Genomic DNA, 23,189 nt, shown 5'->3' on the forward strand with positions numbered 1-23,189 from the left:
CTAAAAACTCATAAACCTACACCTTCCACCATAGCCTGAGACTATTTGAATAGTCATGGGTAAATAGATCATCCTCTATAGAATTTGCTTTCTTAGATAGGCTGTGGCTTGTGCCTCAAAGGACAAGACTAATGTTTAAAAGGAATATTTCTGAATTCCAAATATTTCTGTTAAAGGGATCAGTTGTCTCTTCCTATCTAAGCACAATTCCCATGCATGGTATGGTAAATGTTAATACCTTTAATATTTGTACTTTGCTATGACAAGAATAATCAATAATGTCATTTCTGGGGAGTTAGCCCATGGCTGAATGCTCTGGCCTGTCACAGAGCAAATACAAGATGCATAGTTAAATTTGAATTTTAATAAACAATGAACAATTTTTCTATATAAGTATAATATTTTGGACATGCTTCTACTAAAAATTTATTCATTGTTTATCTGAAATTCAAATTTAACTGGGTGTCTTGCATTTTATTTGCAAATCTGGAAACCCTATTGCACTGTTTTGATCTAAAGTCTCAAAACATGTGCCATCAACATTCAGAAAATATGTAACTATCCAACGTCAATACAGGAGAGTTGTATTCATCTGTTTTCATGCTGCTGATAAAGACATACCCGAGACTGGGCAATTTACAAAAGAAAGAGGTTTAATGGACTTACAGTTCCATGTGGCTGGGGAAGCCTCACAATCACAGTGGAAGGCAAGGAGGAACAAGTCACATCTTACATGGATGGCAGCAGGCAAAGAGAGAGGGCTCATGCTGGGAAACTCCCATTTTTAAAACCATCAGATCTTGTGAGACTTATTCGCTATCATGAGACCAGCATGAGAAAGACCCACCCTCATGATTCAGTTATCTCTCACTGGGTCCCTCCCACAACACGTGGGAATTATGAGAGCTACAAGATGAGATTTGGCTGGGGACACAGAGCCAAAACATATCAAGAGTCAAACTTAAATAGTGTTGACATATGGAAGGGGGATATTCTAGTCCAGTCCCAGATAGCATGTCATTTGAGCAGTTTCTGAAAGATCTAGGTCTTGAGCCAATATTATGTTCTCCCTTTGAATAGTGAGGATTGGTCACCCAAAAGCCATTCACAATTGCTTTTATTCCTGCTTTCTTTTATTACAGGAGTTGGGAAGACAAAATGTTTACTTTTCCAGAATGCCAGTAGCAAGAGGTGATCACATGATCTGGTTCTAGTCAATGAAAGGCAAGTTGGAGTCACTGGATTATACTTCCAGGAAATCTTTTATGAAAAGGCCAGACCTCATTCACTTGTATCCTTTGGAATTTTTGCTACTTCCCCATTTTTTTCTGCTGAACATGCAATCAAGCTATCATGAGGAAATGACATTCAATCATGAGGCTACAAAACCTGAGATGAAAGTCTTTGCACTCCAGTAGGGAAGAAAGGAGGAAAGAGGCAGCCCTCCTAGAACTTCTTGTTACTGGAGATAAATAAGCCTTTTACTTGTTGTTGTGGGTTGAATGGTGACCCCCAAGAAGGTAAGTCCACATCCTGAACACTGGAACCTATGAATGTGACCTTATTTTTTTAAGGGTTTTTTGTGGAGATGTAATAAAGTTAGGAATTCAAGATGAGTTCTTCCTGAATTATCTAGGTGGAACCTAAATACAATGACAAGTACCCTTATAAGAGACAGAAGAGGAGAAGACACAAGTGATGCAGGATTTTTACTCCTTAGTTCAGCTAAATCTGGGTTCTTGTCTCATAACCAGGAAAAATTAGGCATGTGGACACACTGAAAGGTGAAAAGGGCAGAATCTATTAAGCAAAAACAAAGCTCTCAGCAAAGAGAGGGAGTCCTGCCAACAGGTTTCCACCTCTCTAATTGAATATCAGGGTCACCATACAAAAGCTGAAGAGGCCAGTCTCTTCCCCGCATAAGGTGCGGATTCCTGGTAGTTCCACCCCATTCCCTCAGTGCACACGTGGGCATGCCCAGGCAAGCCATAGGTAGTATTGGAAAGGCAACATTCAATTGGCTAAAAGGCATTATTCAGAAAGAATCAATGGGGAAAGGGCAGGCAAACTGGGGCAGACATTCTCCCTCTGGATCGCAGGTTTCATCTGGGACCAGCAGTCTGATCTTTCAGCCTTCAGGCTGTTTTAGGCTTGAAGGTGGGGTTTTCACCAGGGACCCTTCCCTATCTGCCTAGGCATTTGTCTTCCTCCTGCCTCTATCACAAGGACAATAAAGACCAAGTGAAGACGAAGGTGGAGATTGGAGTGATCCAGCCACAAGCCAAGAAACACCCGAAGCCACCAGAAACTGAAAGAGGCAAGGAAGGATTCTCCTGTAGAGTCTTCAGAGGGAGCATGGCCCTGCAGACACATTGATTTCACATTTGTGGCCTCCAGAACTATAAGAGAATAAATTTCTGTTGTTTTAAGCCCTCAAATTTATGGTAAATTGTTATGGCAGCCCTGGGAAACTAATATACTTGCTTATGACATTTTTTTGTCATATCTTCTGCTATATGCTTCCAAACACAACTTGATACAATTGTCTTTATCAGTTTTTCTTTTTCTAAATTCAAATTATAAAAATATATCATGTACTAATAAGAACTGGATGAGTCAAATGAAAAGAAGACACTATATAGTGTAATATTGTTTGTCCTTATGATGAAAATACAGGTTGACATATTTTATAATTATATATTTTCCAATTCTCTCCTTCTCTACTCCCCACCTACTCCATATAGTTACATGTGTACATAAACTGCTAGACCACTATTAAAAATATGTACAAATTATTTAAAACATTTAAAATATTTCATCTTTTATGAGCATACACAAAATAATGATTTTATAAAAATGTAAACATTCCATTTTAAAATCACATTAAAAGAAATCCTGCCTTTAAAATGTAAATATCATCATTAGAATTTTTTTTTTTTGAGACAGGGTCTCACTCTGTTACCCAGACTGGAATGCAGTGGTACAATCTCAGCTCATTGCAGCCTCTACTTCCTGGGTTCAAGTGATTCTTGTGCCACAGCCTCCTGAGTAGCTGGAATTACAGGCATGCACAACCATGCCCAGCTAATTTTGTATTTTTAATAGAGACGGGGTTTACCATGTTGCCTAGACTGGTCTTGAACTCCTGAGCTCAAGTGATCCACCCACCTCAGCCTCCCATAGTGTTGGGATTACAGGCGTGAGCCACTGCACCCAGCCTAGAAAATAATTTTTAGTCTCATCAAATGTTCAGCAGTGTAGGTACTTCTAAAATGAATTTTAATTGCTAAAAGTGGAACCTATGTTAGATTTACATTAAGAGGTGAAAGGAAGGATAACTTCAGAATTTCAAGTTGAATTTTGTTTTTCTTGTTTTATAGAATTCTAGAAACTAATATTACTAAAAATAAAAAGACCATTGGAAGGCTCGGTGCAGTGGTTCACACCTGTAATCCTACTGCTTTGGGAGGCCAAGGTGGGAGGATTGCTTAAGGCCAGGAATTTGAGACCAGCCTGGGCAACATAGTAAGACCCCATCTCTAAAAAAATACATAAATAAAAACAATTACTTGGGCATGGTGGCAAGGACCTGTAGTCCTAGCTAATCTGGAGGCTGAGGCAGGAGGTTCTCTTGAGCCCAGGAGTTCAAGGTTACAGTGAGCAATGATCATGCCACTACTCCAGCTTTGGTGACAGAACCAGATCCTGTCTCAAAAAAAAAGAAAAAAATGTATTGCAACATAGAGTCCTTTAGAAGCTAAGGACAGTTAGTCTTCAAGATACTCATCTCACATTCAATGACACCCATAGGCTCAATGTAAAGGAATGGAGAAAGATCTATCAAGAAACAGAAAACAAAAAAGAGCAGGGCTGCTAGTCTTACTTCAGACAAAACAGACTTTAAATCAACAACATTCAATAAGAACAAATAAGGACATTACATACTGATAAAGGGTTCGGTTCCACAGGGAGACTTAACTATCCTAAATATATATGCACTTAACACTGGAGTACTTAGATTCACAAAACAAGTTCTTAGAGACCTATGAAAAGACTTCTATAACCACACAATAATAATGGGAGACTTCAACACCCCACTGACAGTGTTAGACAGATCATTGAGGCAGAAAACTAGCAAAGATATTTGACCTAAACTCGACACTTGACCTAAACTTGACACTTGACCAAACAGACCTAATATACATCTACAGAGTATTCCACCCAACAACATAATATACATTTTTCTTAACTGCACATGGCATATACTCTAAGATTGGCCTCATGCTCAGCCATAAAGTTATTCTCAACAAATTCAAAAAAACCAAAATTGTACCAACCACACTCTCAGACCATAGCACAATAAAAATAGAAATCAGTACCAAGAAGATCTCTAAAAACTATACAATTTCATGGAAATTAAGCAACCTGTCCCTGAATGACTTCTGGATAAATAATAAAATTGAGGCAGAAATAAAAAAATTATTTGAAGTGAATGAAAGAAAAAAAAACACTACAGCATACCAGAATCTCTGGGACACAGCTAAATCAGCATTAGAGGACAGTTTATATTGCTAAATGCCTACATCAAGAAGTTAAAGATCTCAAATTAACAACCTAACATCACATCTAGAGAAGCTAAAAAATACAAGACCAAACCAACCCCAAAGTTAGCAGAAGAAAAGAAATAACCAAAATCAGAGCTGAACTGAATGCAAATGAGACATAAAAATTCATACAAAAGATCAATGAAACCAAAGATTTTTTTTAGAATAAATAAGATTGATAGACTGCTATCTTGATTAATAGAGGAAAAAGAGAAGATCCAAATGGACTGAATCAGAAACGACAAAGGTGACATTATCACTGACCCCACAGAAGTACAAAAAATGCTCAGAGACTATTATGAACACTTCTATGCACCTCTATGCACAAACTAGAAAACCTACAAGAAATTGATAAATTCCTGGAAACATAAAACCTCTCAAGATTGAACCAGGAATAAGTTGAAATCCTGAACAGACCAATACTGAGCTCTGAAATGGAATCAGTAATAAAAAGCCTTCCAACTAGAAAGGGCCCTGGACCAGAGGGATTTACAGCCAAATTCTACCAGATATATAAAAAGGAGCTAGTACCAATCCTACTAAAATTATTCCAAAAAAGCAAGGAGGAAGGACTTTTCCCTAACTCATTCTATGAGGCCAGCATCATTCTGATACCAAAACCTGGCAGAGACATAATGAATAAAGAAAACTTCAGGCCAATATCTCTGATGAACAAAGATGCCAAAATCCTCTCCTGAATGCAGCAGCACGTTAAAAAGCGAATCCACCATGATCAAGTAGGTTTTATTCCTGAGATGCAATGTTGATTCAACATATGCAAATCAATAACTTAATAAATGGAAAAGGCTTTTGATTAAAATTCAACATCTCTTCATGTTAAAAGCCCTAGTTCAATACCCTAGTTTATTAAAAAACAAGCTAGGCATTGAAGGAATACACCTCAAAATAATAAAAGCCATCTATGACAAACCAATAGCCAACATCATACCGAATGGGCAAAAGCTGGAAGTGTTCCCCCAACTGGAACAAGACAAAGTTGCCCACTCTCACCACTCCTATTCAACACAGTACTAGAAGTCCTAGCCAGAGCAATCAGGCAAGACAAATAAATAAAAGGCATCTAAATAGGAAGAGAGTAGGTCAAATTATCTCCCCTCACAGAGGATATGATTCTATACCAAAGATGACTAGGGATAGCAGGTTCAAGAAATGGGCATAAGTGTCTGTGTGTGTTGGGGGGACTATTGCTAATTAACCTAGACTAGTGGGTCTGAATCTTGCCTACAAATAAGAATCAGTTGGGAAGCTTTACAAAATATGTGGGCCCCACCCGGAAAGATCCTGATTCCATCATTCTGGAGTGGGCACCTGTCAGGGGTATTTGTAAAAGCTTCCAGGCAATTTTCACTCACAGCCAGGTCTAAGACTCACTGATCCAGATTGATGGTGTGGGAAGGTCTCCAGGCCTCGCTTTGAGGAAGAAATACTACAAATACAGGGTAATGACAACAGCCCTGCCATTATTAAGGAGTCATGAGCTGTTTTAGTGTTTTTATGGTTTATTCGCTCCTCACAACAATCATACTAGGTAGATACTGTCTTTATTTTACATATGAGAAAAGTGAGAACCAGGAATTGCAATAACTTGTTCAAAGTCACACTGCTAAAAGCAGTCAAGGCAGGTTTGAATAAAGCTTCACCTTCATCTGAAGGCTGTTCCTTCTCCATTACATTTCCTTGTATGCCCACTATTGCTGGTATTGAGTAAAAGATGTAAAATTTTAATTTGGGGATCACTGCTGACCCTATGAAATGTGTGGAGTTGCCTGCACATTGTAACAAATGAAAGAAATAAAATTCTCATTCCAATTGCAATTTTCATCTTCAAAAGCCAAACTGGCTGATCCTTATAAAGGTCTGTGAAGGCTTTGGAATGGGTATGCTTGGCTAAGCTGAACTGAAGTCCCAGTTATTCAGTCAGGCACTTTGCCTTTGAAAGGTGTTCTCCTGAATGGGGCAATTAAGTTTTGCCTGTAAAATAGTGACCAGTGCAGACTGGTATTTCCCACTCCACAGGTCTGGTGTCCACATCATGGTGGTTTTGACTTTGTGTGTCCTTGTTCACTATCCAGTTCTTTGCAATAACTGGAAAGTTGTCACTTGGCCCCAATAAACTAAGATAATAGTTATCTCCATCCAGAATCCCTCCTATTCCTGCTTCCCTTCTTGCATTCCCATCCGCAAGGCTTGGCCTTCTCCCAGGTCATAGGCCTATATGTGTAGGTGACAATTAGACTAGTGTCTCCCAAATTAACTTAGCTGATGACAGGCTGGTGCTCATGGAGCTTAATGAGTGCATTTGATGCCGACTTTGATCCTTTTATTTTACTCAACCCAGTGTCCATAGGCTGGACTTCTTACTCAGGTCATGTCAGAAATCTGTGGGTTTTGTCCCAAGTGCAACTGGGCAAGACAGGCCATTGTAAACACATCACTCCTTGGAAAATTAATTCAAGGTATGCGACCAAGGGTGGCCCAGTGGCATCAGCTCAAGCCCTCCTTACACACGAGAAGGAAGTCCAATCTGCAATCTGGAAGTCCAAACTTAGGAGTCCTTCGCATATTTGCATTCTCACAGGAAGTAAAACTTTTTGGTGCTTATTTGTATACTTGGTTTTCTGTTCTGAAGCAATGTCATCTTGATGTCTCAACCTGAGGAGGAATGAAATCAAAGATGGTAGTGTTGGTCAGGCACGGCGGCTCATGCTTGTAATCACAGCACTTTGGGAGGCCGAGGTGGGTGGATCACCTGAGGACGGAAGTTCAAGACCAGCCTGTCCAACATGGCAAAAGCCTGTCTCTACTAAAAAATACAAAAATTAGCCAGGCGTGGTGGTGGGCTCCTATAATCCCAGCTGCTTGGGAGGCTGAGGCAGGGGGAATTGCTTGAACCCAGGAGGCAGAGGTTGCAGTGAGCCAAGATCGCAATATGGCACTCCAGCCTGAGTGACAGAGTGAGACTCCATCACACACACTAAAAAAGATTACAGTGTTGATATAAATTTGAATAACCCAGTTTACTCAAGTTCAACATCTTTGCATTTTCAAATTCAATTCCATTTAAATAAGAATGTTTTATTTCTTATCTAAGATAAGAATTTATGAATATTGCTCTTATCACTAGCCACCTTACTGGATGGTTTGGGGCGAAGCAAAAACATAGCAAAAGGGTATTATCATTCTAAAAACACCTTCTTCTTTAAAGTTCATAGTAATTTTTATAATATGTATTCACATCACAGCCCATTTGAGATTTGTCAATATTCTTTTCTCTATATAGATTCGGGGTGGGGGGAGACAATAAAGAAAACCTAAGCTGAACAAGTTAAGTCAAATGTTATACTTTCATGAGGTAAGTAACGCATTCATTCATTCATTCATTGCGTCATGTATTTAGTGAGTATTTGTTGAGTGCTAGGCTTCAATTACGAAATAATTTGGTTGGGGTGTGTGTGTGTGTGTACATGAGAAGGCTATACTCTAAAAATGCTTTTAATTGTTAACGTATCTGTTATTTTATAGTTTTTATGCATGCATTATCCTTTATTGTTTTACCATTAGGAACAATTAATTTAACATTCTCACACATATAAAATCAAGAAAATCTCGTTCCCTTAGGAAAAAAGCTTCACCCTACCACTCATCTTGAAATAGCAATTTAGTGTGTTAAAATGCCCAAGATTCATATTAGGGAGGCAAAAACAAACACTAAAGCTGCACAAAACAAACACTATTATCAGGCAGATGAATATTTAATCAATTCTTATTTGTTTTCTTGGTCTTTTAGGTGTGGCTAGTGCCTATGTATATGGCCGGCTTTGGACAAATGGAGTCAGTGGAGGCAGTGTTAGCTGAAAAGTCCTATTTAAACAATCAAATTGGACAGCTCCTGAGCTTCAGGCTGTCAGCACAGTCAGGCTGTAAAAGAAACTATTCTTGAGTTTCCCAAGTGTCTGTAAAGCATCCTGCCCTGACTTTTCTGGGCAAAGGCTTCCTCCATGGTAAGAAAGACTATTCTAAGGAAGAGGAGGGAACTTAAATTAAGCAGCAAGATGGGTACAGTGCTTTTTTCAAATCTCGAGTTGTGAAATCAGTGTAGTATGGCATGACCAGCATAGAATGCAATAGAATGGAAGGACTGAAAAAGGATTGAAAGCATCGGAACGCATAGCATGGCATGGCCAAAGGTAATGTTTCAGGAAAATTTTTTCCTTAATATATAATCTCCTGTATCATCTGTTTCTCTCTCTCTACTGAATCTTCCCATTGTTATACACAGAAACATGCAATCTTTTTTTTTTTTTTTTTTTTGAGATGGAGTCTTGCTCTGTCGCCCAGGCTGGAGTGCAGTGACGTGATCTCGGCTCACTGCAACCTCTGTCTCCCGCATTCAAGTGATTCTCCTGCCTCAGCCTCCCAAGTAGCTGGGACTGCAGGTGTGTGCCACCACACCCAGCTAGTTTTTGTATTTTTAGTAAAGACAGGGTTTCTCCATGTTGGCCAGGCTGGTCTCAAACTCCTGACAGGTGATCCATCTGCCTTGGCCTCCCAAAGTGCTAGGATTACAGGCATGAGCCACCACACCTGGCCAACAATCATTTCACTTTAAAACAAAATAAAACCTTTCCTGATCCCACTAATCCCCCTAGTTACTGCTTCAATTCTTTCCTTCGTTTTGAAGCAAATTCCCTGAAAGTGGTACGACATTTTCTCATTTCTCTCCTTCCATTCTGTCTTAACTGTCTTTCCCTTAGGGTTTCCAGCCCATTATTCCAGCAAAATTGCTATCGTCAAAGTCAGCAATGATGTCTACATTTCTAAATTCAAAATTCAATGGTGAATTCTCAGCCCTCATCTTGCTCGGCTGATCAGCAGTACTGAAGATGGTGGTTCACTCTCTCCTCTTTGAAGTACCTCCTCTCATCCCTTCCATTGTTCCCATGATGGTCCAAGCTGCCTTCTGTCTCCACCGTATTATAGAACTAGGCTCCTAACTGGTCTCCCTACTTGCATCCTCACCCACTACCCACATTCCCTTCTATACTATATTCTCAACATAATGGTTAAAACATCTCATTCCTTTGATTAAAACCCTCTACTAAGGCCAGGTGTGGTGGCTCACGCCTGTAATCCCAGTACTTTGGGAGGCCAAGGCATGCGGATCATGAGGTCAGGAGTTCAAGACCAGCCTGGCCAACATGGTGAAACCCCATCTCTACTAAAAATACAAAAAAATTAGCCAGCATGGTGGCGCAGGCCTGTAATCCCAGCTACTCGGGAGGCTGAGGCAGGAGAATCACTTGACCCTGGGAGGCGGAGGTTGCAGTGAGCCAAGATTGCACCACTGCACTCCAGCCTGGGCGACAGAGCGAGACTCCATCTCAAAATAAATAAATAAAACCCTCTACTAACTCCCATGTCATTCAGAGTTAAAGCCAGTATCTTTGCAGTAGCCTACAAGGCCCTATACAACCTGCTCCTGACTCTGACCTTATTGTCCACTGCTGTCATTCTATGCTACCATCTCTGGCCACGCTGACTTTCTCCCTGTTCCTCAAACCCACGAGGCATGCTCCCCTTGCAGAAGTTCTGCATTTTCTACTCCCATGCCTGGAAGCCTCTCCCCTAAACAGGTGCCTGGCTCACTCCTTAATTTCTACCAGGTCTTGACTCAAATCCACCATCTCTGTGAGGCCCTCCCTGGAAACGCAATATAAACTTTAACACGTGCACTCACTTTACACTCCTCTTCCCTTAGCACTGTCAGGCAAAATTTCAACAAATTTAGTTTAAAAATCACTAGGTAGCCATAGAAATGTATTTTTCAATGTAAGTTGTGGTCAAAAAGTCTCTGGTATAATAAAACACAGCTTGAGCTAAGAACCTAGATGAACCTGGGCTCACACGTGGCACTGAGGACAGTCCTTTGATGGGTTCTCTGAGCTAATGCCCATGTAGCTCCCTTCCTAGAGCCAGAAAGCTCTCTTCTCCACCCCACACTTAAATGGCATAATCAAATTATTCCTTCAAAAGACAGATCATCCATAAAATACTATGTAGTCATTAAAAATCATGTTCTAGAAGAATATTTAATGTTACAAAGTGATAATCCTAGTACAGTACTAAGTAAAAAGTCAATTTATAGCTCCATTTATAAAAGCATGTATTTTGTCCCACAGTTCTTGAGGAGTAATAAATAGTACATAATTAATTTTTCTACGTTAAATTATGATTAGCTTGCCAAGGTGAGAGAAAGTGGAATATCCATCATGTTTTTGTGACTCCCTTTCCACTCCTATGTGGCCAGGACAGGGAACTCAGATGGCCCAAGAAAATGGCAGTTACTCAACAATCCTGCTCAGTGCTGAAAAGCCTCTCCTCTGGCCCCTTGTAGTTCATCAGAGCAAGAACTGGTGATGCTGACCATGTGCCCTCAGGGAGAGCATCCCTGGACCTCTGTGGTCAGTGCCAGGCTGCCAGAGATCTCCACACCAGCATCTCCCCACCAGGTGGTCTGTGGGTGAGGCCCAGATCTCCATCCCTCCTGGGACCACATACTTAGCCTCCTCTCTGGGTCCTGCTCCAACGACCTGGCTTAAAACCCTTCTGAGGTGAGATCAAAAGCTCACACGCAGACTTTAGACCCTCTGTCTCCACCATAATCCACTCATTTAAAGCAAGAGTCTATGGAGGAGTTTCAAGGCAGCCCATTTCACACACCTGAAACCCCAAAAATGCTATTAACTGTTCCGATTCAAAGGAGCATGGAAGAAAGGCAGGGCTGTACTGTCTTCCAGTGGGAAGGGCAAGGAAAATAATGTGTTACGTGTTTTGTTAATGAGAGTCTATATAGCTGGAAAACAGGTTTATTTTGTAAGTAATACCTACAGTAATTGAGAGGGAGAGAGAGAAAATACATACCTCACCTCTTACTTAGCTGGTGATGAGTTCTAATAATTTAATTGTTTCTTCTCCCATTCATATTGTGTATGGAAATAATAGTGGTGGTTTTAGGTAGCATGAGTGACTCAAGGAAGAAAGGGACACGGTTGGGTAGGGAGCCTTCGAGGCTCAGTAGCTCCATGCTTCCTCCATCTATTATTAGAGTAGGTGGGACTAGCAGAGAAGTTCTTCAGACATCTTTTCCACAACAAAAGAAGAAACGGTTTTCATAAGGAGAATCTATTGCAGCTAAAATGCCGAACTGAAAAAAATATCCAGGCGTGACATCAGCAAGATGGACTAGAAAGCTCCAGGCCCTCCTTCTGCCACAGAGACATGGAACTAATAGCAATGTATGGACTAGAATACCTTTGTGAGAACTCTAGAGACCCGTTGAGAAGCTACAGCATGCAGGCCAAGGTAAAACCAAGAAGAGATTCCAGCAAATAGAAAAATGCATGTGTGCCATGCATTTCATGTGTGCCCATCAGTGCCTCTCCCTCTACACAGCATAGCACAGGACAACCAAGAGGAAAACCTCCATACTAAGGTTCCTCCCTCAGAATAAAAATAAAAGAGTAGACCATGTTTCTAACATTCTGGATTGTCTGGGGGCTGCCTGAGAAACTGGCTTCTGTCTCTCCTGACTTGGAGCACTAAAGGAACCAATGATAGAGTTGGAAGATGCTTGAAAAGAGGCAAGCTGTACATTAGAGTTGCAGTTCCACAGGTGGACAGCAGGGGAAGCAAGAGATCAAAAAAGGTTTGAGAGGTCCTAGAACCTCTAGCTGGGCTGACGGGTGAAAGCCTTCCCTGCATGAAGCCAGTATGTAAAGACCGGGAGATGTGGTTGATTTTTCAAATGCCCAAATTTCAACAGATTATAAGGCATAAAAATGAAAAAAGAAAACACAACCTAATCAACAAAACAAAATGAATCTGTCAAAACTGATCCAAAAGAACTGCAAATCTATGAACTCCCTGACAAAGAATTTAAAATAACAGTCATAAAGATGACCAATGAGCTTTAGAAAAAGAGAACATATATACACAATTAAAAAGAAATCAGGAAAACTATGCATGAGCCAAAGGAGAAAATCAACAAAGAGATGTAAACTATATAAAAAAAAAACCAATCGAGTTTTTATTCTTCCTTTAAAAGACAGTTATTTGAAAAAAAAAACCCAAAAATATCTGACTAAAAAAATTCACTAAAGGGGTTCAACAGTAGACTTGATCAGATAGAAGAAAAAAATTAGTGAATTTGAAGGCAGGTCATTTGAAATCATCCAGTCAAAGGAACAAAAAGAAAAAAGAATGAAGAAAAGTGACATAAGGGACACAATCAAGTGGGCCCAACACATACATTATAGAAATCTAAGGAGAGAGAGAGAGAGAGAGAGAGAGAGAGAGAGAAAGGAGCATAGAACTTATTAAAGAAATAATGGCTCCAAACTTTCCAAATTTGAAGAAAGAAATAAATTCAAAAAGCTCTAACTAGCTTTGGGATAAACCTAAAGAAAACTGCACTGAGATACATTGTAGCCAAACTGTCTAAAATCAAAGACAAAGAGAGACTCCTGAAAGCAGCAAGAGGAAGGCAACTTATCACATACAAAAGGAGCTTTCATAAGATTATCAGCAGATTTCCCAGCAGAAACTCTGCAGGCCAAAGGAAGTAGGATGACATATTCAAAGTGCTGGGGCCAGAGGGAACTTGTCAAACAACAATACTGCATCTGGCAAAATTGTCCTTTGAAAATGAAAGGCTTTCCCAGATAAATAAAACCTAAAGGAGTTTATTACCACTAGACCTTCTCTACAAGAAACACTAACTAGAGTCTTTCAAGTAGAAACAAAAGGATTTAGACAGCAACACAGAGTCATAAGAAAATATAAGGTTCTCAAGCAAGAGTAAAGACATGGATAAATATAATAACTTATATTATTGTTAATTTGGTACACAGAATTTAAATGATGAAAATATTTTAAAAACTACATCTATTGCATAAATATCTTTATACAACACAAATATCTGTGGCATCAATAATAATGGCGATTTTATAGTATGTGATTTAGCACTTTATTAAGTGTTGTATAAAGATATTTATACACATACTGTAAAGCATATTGTATGCTTTGTAAAGCATGTATGTGATTGGAGTTAGGTTATTATCTGTTTAACATAGTATGCTGTTTTCTTTGTCTTTGTAGTCAGAAAAAAATAAAATAAAATAGTGTGCTGTTAAGTTTAAAAGCATTTTATAACATTTAATAAAATGCTATAACTTTTTTGTTTTATGTAATTGCAATGGTAGCTACAAAAAATCTGTAAAAATACAGAAAATGAAATTAAAAGTAAGTCAAAGCATGCCATTACAAAAAAATTTAATGAAACACAAAGGAGGCAGGAAGAGAGGAAAGGAGGAAGAGAAAAGCTACAAGACATACAGAAAAGAATGAACAAAATGGCAATAGTAAGTCCTTCCCTATCAGTAATTACTTTAAAGTAAATGGACTCAACTCCCCAATAAAAAGACCGTCATCGAATGGATAAAAAAGTCACAGGATCCAACCATATGCTGTCTATAAGAGCCACTTACATCTAAAGACGACACAGGGTTGGAAGTGAAAGAACGGAAAAAGATATTCCATGCCAGTGGCAACCAAAAGAGAGCAGGAGTGGCCATACTAACATCAGACAAAATAGACTTTAAGTCAAAAACAATTACAAAAGACAGTGAAAGACACTATATAATGATAAAAGGGTCAATTCACTAAGAAGATATAACAATTATAAATATTTGTGCAGCAAATCAAAGCCACAAACATATGAAAGGAATTTTGACAGAATCAAAGAGAGAAATAGACAGCAACATAATAGTAGGAGATTTCAGGACCTCCTCTTTCAGTAATGAATAGAACAACCAGACAGAAGATCAATGAGGAAATAAAGGAATTAAATAACACTATAGACCAATTGACCTGACAAGACGTATACAGAATATTTCACTCAATAACAGCAGAATATACATTCTTCTCAAGTATACAGAAAACATTCTCCAAAATAGCCCACATATCTTAACAAAGTCAAGAAAGTTGACATTATATAAAATGTCTTTTCTGCAACTACTTTTAACTTCATATGGAAGCAAAAAAGAGTCCGCATAGCCAAGACAATCCTCAGCAAAAAGAACAAAGCTGGAGGCATCACACTACCTGACTTCAAACTATACTACAAGGCTACAGTAACCAAAACAGCATGGTACTGGTACTAAAACAGATATATAGACCAGTAGAACAGAACAAAGGCCTCAGCAATAACACCACACATCTACAACCATCTGATCTTTGACAAACCTTACACAAACAAGCAATGGGGAAAGGATCCCCTATTTAATAAATGATGTTGGGAAAACTGGCTAGCCGTATGCAGAAAACTGAAACTGGGTCCCTTCCTTATACCTTATACAAAAATGAACTCAAGGTGGATGAAAGACTTAAATGTAAGACCTAAAGCCATAAAAACCCTAGAAGAAAACCTAGGAAATACCATTCAGGACATAGGCATGGGCAAGGACTTCATGTCCAAAACACCAAAAGCAATGGCAACAAAAGCCAAAATTGACAAATGGGATCTAATTAAACTAAAGATCTTCTGCACAGCAAAAGAAACTATCATCAGAGTGAACAGGCAACCTATAGAACGGGAGAAAATCTTTGCAATATATCCATCTGACAAAGGGCTAATATCCAGAATCTACAAAGAACTTAAACAAATTTACAAGAAAAAAACAAATAATCCCATCAAAAAGTGGGCAAAGAATATAAGAAGACACTTCTCAAAAGAAGACATTTATGCAGCCAACAAACATATGAAAAAATGCTCATCATCACTGGATATTAGAGAAATGCAAATCAAAACCACAATGAGATACCATCTTAACACCAGTTAGAATGGTGATCATTAAAAAGTCAGCAAACAACAGATGCTGGAGAGGATGTGGAGAAATAAGAATGCTTTTACACTGTTGGTGGGAGTGTAAATTAGTTCAACCATTGTGGAAGACAGTGTGGCAATTCCTCAAGGATCTAGAACTAGAAATACCATTTGACCCAGCAATCCCATTCCTGAGTATATACTCAAAGCATTATAAATCATTCTACTATAAAGACATATGCACCTGTATGTTTATTGTGGCACTATTCACAATAGCAAAGACCTGGAACCAACCCAAATGTCCATCAGTGACAGACTGGATAAAGAAAATGTGTCACATATACACCATCAAATACCATGCAGCCATAAAAAAGGATGAATTCATGTCCTTCGTAGGGACGTAGATGAAGCTGGAAACCATCATTCTCAGTAAACTAACACAAGAACAGAAAATCAAACACCGCATGTTCTTACTGATAAGTGCGAGTTGAACAATGAGAACACATGGACACAGGGAGGGGATCATCACATACAGTGGCCTGTCAGGGGGTGGGGGGCTAGAGAAGGGATAGCAATAGGAGAAATATCTAATGTAGGTAACAGGTTGATGGGTGCATCAAACCACCATGGCATTTGTATACCTATGTAACAAAACTGCACGTTCTGCACAGGTACCCCAGAACTTAAAGTATAATAAAATACAAAAGAAAAAAATAAATCCAGGAAAAATAAGAAAAAAAATTATTTTCTGATCTTAATGGAATAAAACTAGAAATCAAAAGCACAAAGAAAATTAGAAAAATCCTCAAATACGTGGAATTTTAAACATGCTCTTAAACAACCAATGGTTCAAAAAAGAAGTAACAAGATGGATTAGCAAATACCTTGAGACAAATGAAAACAAAAACACAACACAATACAACTTAGGAAATACAGCAAAAGCAGTGCTAAGAGGGGCATTTATAGCTGTAAACACCTATATCAAAAAATTAAAAAGGTCTTAAATCAAACCTAACTTTACACTTCAAGAATCTAGAAAAGAAGAACTTACTAAAACCAAAGCTAACAGAAAGAAGGAAATAATAAAGATTAAAGCAGAGGTAAATAAAATTGACAATAGGAAAACAATTTAAAAATCAATCAAACTAAAGTTGTTTTTTTTGAAAAGATCAACAAAATTGACAAATCTTTAGCTAAATTGCGAGGGGAAAAAGAGAAAATTAAAATCAGAAATAAAATATGGGATATTACAGGTAATGCTACCAACATAAAAAGGAATTACAAGAGAGTATTATGATCAATTGTGCATCAACAAATTGTCTAACCTAGAAGAAATGAGTAAATTTCTCGAAACACAGAACCTACCAAGAGTGAATCAGGAAGAAACATAATCTGAACAAACTAGTAACTAGAAAGGAGACTGAATCAGTCATCAAAACCCTCCCAACAAACAAAAGCCCAGGACCAGAATACTTTGCAGAACACTCCACTAAACATTTAAAATTAGGCTGAGCATAGTGGTTCACACCTATAATCTCAGCACTTTGGGAGGCTAAGGCGGGGGAATTACTTGAGCCCAGGAGTTTGAGACCAGCCTGGGCAACATAGAGTGACTCTATCTCTACAAAAAATTAAAAATTAGCTGGGTGTGGTAGCACATGCCTGTGCTCCCAGCTCTGTGGGAGGCTGAGGTAGGAGGATCACTTAAACATGGGAGGTTGAGGCTGCAGTAAGCCATGATTGCACCACTGCATTTCAGCCTGGGTGGCAGAGTAAGACCTTGTCTCAAAAAGTAAAAACTAAAAATAAAAGAAGAATTAACACCAATCTTCCACAAACTCTTCTAAAATATTGAAAAGCAGGGACCACTTTCAAGCTCATTCTATGAGGCCAGTGTTATCCTTATATCAACATCAGACAAAGACATTACAAGGGAAGAAAACTACAGGCCAATATATCTGACGAATATTGATGCAAAAATATTCCAAAAAAACTAGTAAATTCAATTCCAGAGCACACTCATGAAACACACACACAAACACACACACACACTCACACACATGACAAACTAGGACTAGAAGAAAACAACCTCAACATGATAAAGCCCAAAGCGAACATCATACTTAAGGTATAAAACTGAAAGCATTTCCTCTAAGATTAGCAACAAAGATGCCCACTCTCACCACTCTTCTTCTCCTCCTCCTCCTTCTCCTCCTCCTCCTCCTCTTCCTTCTTCTTCTCCTTCTCTTCCTCATCCTCCTCCCTCCTCCTCTTCCTCCTCCTCCTCTTCCTCCTCTTTCTTCTTTTTAAGACAGTATCTCACTCTGTTGTCCAGGCTGGGTTGCAATGGTTCAATCACAGTTCACTGTAATTGAGGTCCTGGGATCAAGTGATCCTTCTGCCTCAGCCTCTCAAATAGCTAGCTGCAGGCGCACATCACTGGGCCCAGCTATTTTTTTTTAAGGTAGAGATAGGGTCATGCCATATTGCCCAGGCTGGTCTCAAACTCCTGACTTCAAGTGATCCTCCCACCTCAGCCTCCCAAAGCTCTGGGATTACAGGAGTGAGCCACCATGTCCAGCCTCCCTTTCCACTACTTCTGTTCAACATAGTATCGGAAGTCTTAGATAGGGCATTAGGCAAGAAAAAGACATTAAAGTCATCCAAATGGAAATGAAAGAAGTAAAATAATCTCTGATGCCATGTTCACAGATGACATGATCTTATATGTAGAAAACTCAAAAGATTTCACAAAAAACCTGTTAAAACTAATAAACAAATTCAGCAAAGTTGCAGAATACGAAAGCAATACACAAAAATCAGATACATTTTTATACACTAACAATGAACAATCTGAAAAGGAAATTAAGAAAACAATTCAATTTACTATAGCATCAAAAGGAATAAAATACTTAGGAATAAGCCTCACCAAGGAGATGAAAAACTCATACAGTAAAAACTATAAAACATTGCTGAAAGAAGTTAAAGATAACAAAAATAAATGGACAGCATCTCATTCTCATGGACTGGAAGATTAACATTAGTTGTTAATATATTCATGCTACTCAAAATTATCTGTAAATTCAACACAATCCCTATCAAAATCTCCATGACACTTTTTGCAGAAATAGAAATTTTTATTCTAAAATTTTATGAAATCCCAAGGACCCCCAAATAGCCAAAAACATTTCTGAAAAATAAGGAAGTTGGAAGAATCACATTTCCTGTTTCAAAACATATTACAAAGCTATAGTAACAGAAACAGTATGGTACCAGCATGAAGACAGATACATAGACCAATAGAACAGAATAGAGAGCCCAGAAAATAAAACTCATGGATATGGTCAAATGATCCTTGATGAGAGTGTCAAGACAACTCAATGGAAAAAAAGCAGTCTCTTCAACAAATGATATTGGGAAAACTAGACATATGCATGCAAAAGAATGAAGTTTGACCCTTATTTTATACCATATACAAAAATTAACAAAGTGCATTAAAGACTTATATATAAGACCCCAAACTGTGAAACTCCTAGAATGAAATATAGGGGGAAAGATTTTCTGCATTTTATTTGGCAATATTTTTTGGATATGACACCAAAAACACAGGCAACAAAAGCAAAAATAGACACATGGAACTATATCAAACTTAAATGTTTGTGTATCAAAGGATACAATCAACAGAGTGAAAGGCAACCTACAATTCTTTGCAAATCATAGAAAATATTTGCAAATCATACATTTGATGAGTGGTTAATAGGCACTATATATAAAGAATTCTTACAATTTAAAAAAAACCCCAGAATTAAAAAAACAGGCAAAGGACTTGAATAGTCATTTCTCCAAAGATGACATACAAATAGCCAACAAGCATATGAAAAGATATGTGATATCATTAATCATCAGAGAAATTTGAATCCAAACCACAACGAGATATCACCTCACATCCATTAAGATGACTATTCTAAAACACAGAAAGTCAGTGTTGGTGAGGATATGGAAAAATTGTAACCCTTGTGCATTGTTGGTGGGATTGCAAAATGGAGCAAATGCCATAGAAAATAGTATGGAAAATCCTCTAAAACTGAAAATAGAAATATCATATGATCCATAAATCCCACTTTTGAGTATATATCCAAAAAATTGAAGATAGTGCTCAAAGAGATATTAGCATTCCTGTGATCATTGCAGCATTATTCACAACAGCCTAGAGGTGAAAACACCTAAATGTTCATTGACAGATAAATGGATAGTCAAACTGTGGTCTCTACATTTGATGGAATATTATTCAGACATCAAAAGGAAGGAAGTTCTGACACATGTTACAGCACGGACATGCTACAGCATGAATGAACCTCGTAGACATTATGCCAAGCAAAATAAGCCAGTCACAAAAAGACAAATGTGGTATGATTATACTTATATGAGGTAAATGCCTGGAAGCGTCAAATTCATGGGAAGTAGAATGGTGGTTCCAGGTACTGAGGGATGGGGAAATGGTGAGCTGCTCTTTAGTGGGTACAGAGTTTCAGTTTTGCATGAAGAAAAGGTTCTGAAGGTCTGTTTTACAACAATGTAAATACACTTAACACTACTAAACTACCCACTTAAAAAGAGTTAAGATGGTAAATTTAATGTTATGTATATTTTACCACAATACAAAAATACAAAGATCACTATATATCTTTAAGAAATTAGTTGCTTGCAGTGGCACACACCTGTAATCTCAGCTACTGAGGTGGGAGGATCCCTTGAGCCCAGAAGTTCAAGACCAGCCTGAGCAACAGAGTTAAGACCCCGTCTAAAAAATAATGAATATCTTTTAAAAGCACATAGGGAATAGGGGCAGATGTTTTCTGAAACAACTATGTGCCCAACATTTCTTTCTCAGCTACTAGTTGACTTTCAACTGCCTTTCTTAGTTTCTCCATCTTTTGGGGTCACCAAGGAATCGATTATCAACTTCCACAATCCAGTTCACCACCTTTAGCTACTTCATATTTTTGTGTCAATTTCTGGGAGAATATGATAAGGCATAATGCTAATTTCTGGATCTCTTTTGTGCACAAAGAAAAGAAAAGCAGATGTCACCTTGGAGGAATTGCAAGTAGCACCAGGGTCCACTTCACTTCAAGTGACTCTTTCCTCAGGGCCTCAGGTGATCCGGAGCTGCCAGAGTCTGGAGAAGCATAATGAGCGTTTCAGGAACAACCTTCTAGGTCTCAAAAGTGGGTGGCTGCCTGCAACCAGTTGTCATTTTTCTCTGCAGTAACCATCTCTATAAAGCTGACTGCTGCTAACGGCTGCTTTAGGGAAGCCAACGCAAACACCAAGCCCCTTGCCAAACACGTAAAATGGATCCCTTTAGTTCTGCTGATCAGCCTGTAGACTTTTTCCTGGAGTGAGGAGGCTGGTGTACCTGGTGAAAACTGCTGTTTAATTCACTTTTTCTCCCCTGGGGAAGCATAGCTTAGCCAAAAAGGCTAAATTCTGAGAAGATTAAATTAGTTTGCATAAAAGGCAGTGAATTTCTGGGTAATTTGTTCAGGCACCCGTGTGTGCCACTTGGATTACTTTCCCCAATTATGCAGGGTAGTCTACAGGTCTTTAGGGGATTGGGTTTTAATACCCTCACTTTCCTAATGCTAGCATCCTAGGGTTTATGTGCCCCTCCAAAGGAAATGCTGCTTTAGCAGATTTGGGGATGAACTCATGCTGGTTGGAAAGTTTCAAGTGTTGAGTAAACTCTTCCATATTATGAAGGCAAGTATAACACTCCCTGTTTAGGATCGGACCACCACAGGTTTGCGTGGCTGTCTGCTACTTTCAGACAATGCTTACAAAATATTTCCTTTTTCTAATTCTTTAACCCTATATTAATCGTATACCCCTCTTCACATTCAACTGAACTAAAAACAGACAAAACCAAAACATATAGTTGATCTCCCAGTTCCTGCCACTGCCCATCAGCTGCCTATAATTTCTCAGCTTCACAACTTGTTGTATTTCAGTTAGGATATATTAAAATCCAGAAACTAAGGTACAAGTTGCATTCTTATTCTACAGAGAAGAAGGGCACCCACTCCACCCCTGAGAGATGGAGGTCCCTTAGACTTTCCTGACCCATGCAGTCTCCCCTTCCCTGAAGACAGGGCCAGAACTGACTCCCCACCCCTCCACTGGCTGTACACATATATACACACATAGATACATATATATGTGTAATATACATACACTATATATACACATATATACATGTGTGTTTACATATGTGTGTGTATATATATATGTATTTACTTATTTATTTCCAAATATCCCTAGTACACTCTTGTGATTAGAAGCCTCCTGCTTAGGGGGTGGAGTTCGGGGTGGGAGTTTGGTCTGGGTTTTAATCTGGAGCAAAATAAAGACTGGGTTTTAAATTTTAGGATAGAGCAAAGAGGAGGGTTTCAGGAGTGAGAGGTTGAGAAGTGTATCTCGGAGTTAGGTAAGTGTGGCGTGATAGGAGGGGAAGGGTGGAAGTTGCAAGACCTAAAAGGAATATGAAATCTGGGCCCATAGTGTGCTTAGGCTGGTCCTCAAGCTAGGATGATGAGCTACAAGGTTCTTTTTCCCACCACTTTGCCCTTTTCCCACTCATCCCCCAGTTTCCCTCCACTTTACTCCCAGCAAAGCAAGAGGTGTTTACATGGAGAGAGTTGATCAAAACAAAACACATCACTCTGTAGACTGCTGGGGATGTACACTGCTGGAGGCTGTAGGTCAGAGGATGCAAACCCAGTTGCCTGTAGTCCAGGCGAGAAGCCTCGGTAAGGGAGGTACTGGGCTCCCACCCACTGTGGGAGGTGGAGAAGCATGGCCAGCTGGAGCTGGTGTGCCCTGCCTGATGTCATTCAATGAAGACAATTCTGCGTTGTCAAAATATGTCTCCCAACTGCCCATCTTAAGACCCTGTTGGTCTTCATAACTCATTCTAAACAACCAGCAAGCAGCAGCAGCCCTGAGAATGGTTCTCCTTCCCATGAATGGAAATTCCTGTGCAATCTCACAGGTTGAATGCTGTAATCAATGTACAGGCACCTGGAACACTGCTCAGCACACCGTGGGTTCTCAGTGGAGGTTCAGATGAGACCTGAATGTCACCACCAAAGAGCTCTTCTGCGTGCTCCAGGTATAATCCCCATACACATCTAAGCATAACTTACCCTGAACTTCGGTGTGAGAAACACGAATCTGTACTGATCCAAGGATACTTAGATCCCATTGTGGCACCGGGTTTTCCAAGACCCCAAAGAAGGGAGGCGCTGGCACCATGTCTGTACATCAGTGTGTGATGTCCACAATTATTACAGGATGAGAGGGCACTGCTCATCCCCAGGACCCAGAGAGCTTTGAAATACTCATCCTGGTAGCTGTTGGACCAGTCTGAAGTGAGTCCTAGTATTATCCCTGAGTTATCCATAGAAGGAAAGGGAAGAACCAAAGAAACAAAGTCTTCTCAGCTTATGTAAAATTTAACTCATTCATTCATGTATTCATCAACTTTGTTTGAACACCTAAGTCCCAGGCATGGTCTAGGTGTGGGGTTCTGTATAAACACAAAACAAATAAAGGTGAGTGAGGGGAAGAGAAGAGCCCACAGGAAGCAGTCTCTTCAACTGGCCAATGACTTGCATTTTGTG

At 39.2% G+C, this 23,189-nt stretch overlaps 1 protein-coding gene across 1 annotated transcript in view; it reads right to left on the reverse strand.

Moving 5' to 3' along the window:
* Window positions 1-22,907, reverse strand: part of LOC117976769 (putative uncharacterized protein encoded by LINC01387) — an 80,466-nt gene extending 57,559 nt beyond the window's left edge. The window contains exons 1-2 of the mRNA XM_057300425.2: window positions 22,713-22,907; window positions 20,599-20,686 (exon numbers count right to left, since the gene is read on the reverse strand). Of these exons, the coding sequence (XP_057156408.1) occupies window positions 20,599-20,686; window positions 22,713-22,821 (197 nt within the window). The 5' untranslated portion in view covers window positions 22,822-22,907. The remainder of the gene's footprint in view (window positions 1-20,598; window positions 20,687-22,712) is intronic.
* Window positions 22,908-23,189: the final 282 nt, after the last annotated feature.

This window comes from Pan paniscus, chromosome 17, assembly GCF_029289425.2.
Source record: "Pan paniscus chromosome 17, NHGRI_mPanPan1-v2.0_pri, whole genome shotgun sequence".
Taxonomy (NCBI): Eukaryota; Metazoa; Chordata; class Mammalia; order Primates; family Hominidae; genus Pan; species Pan paniscus.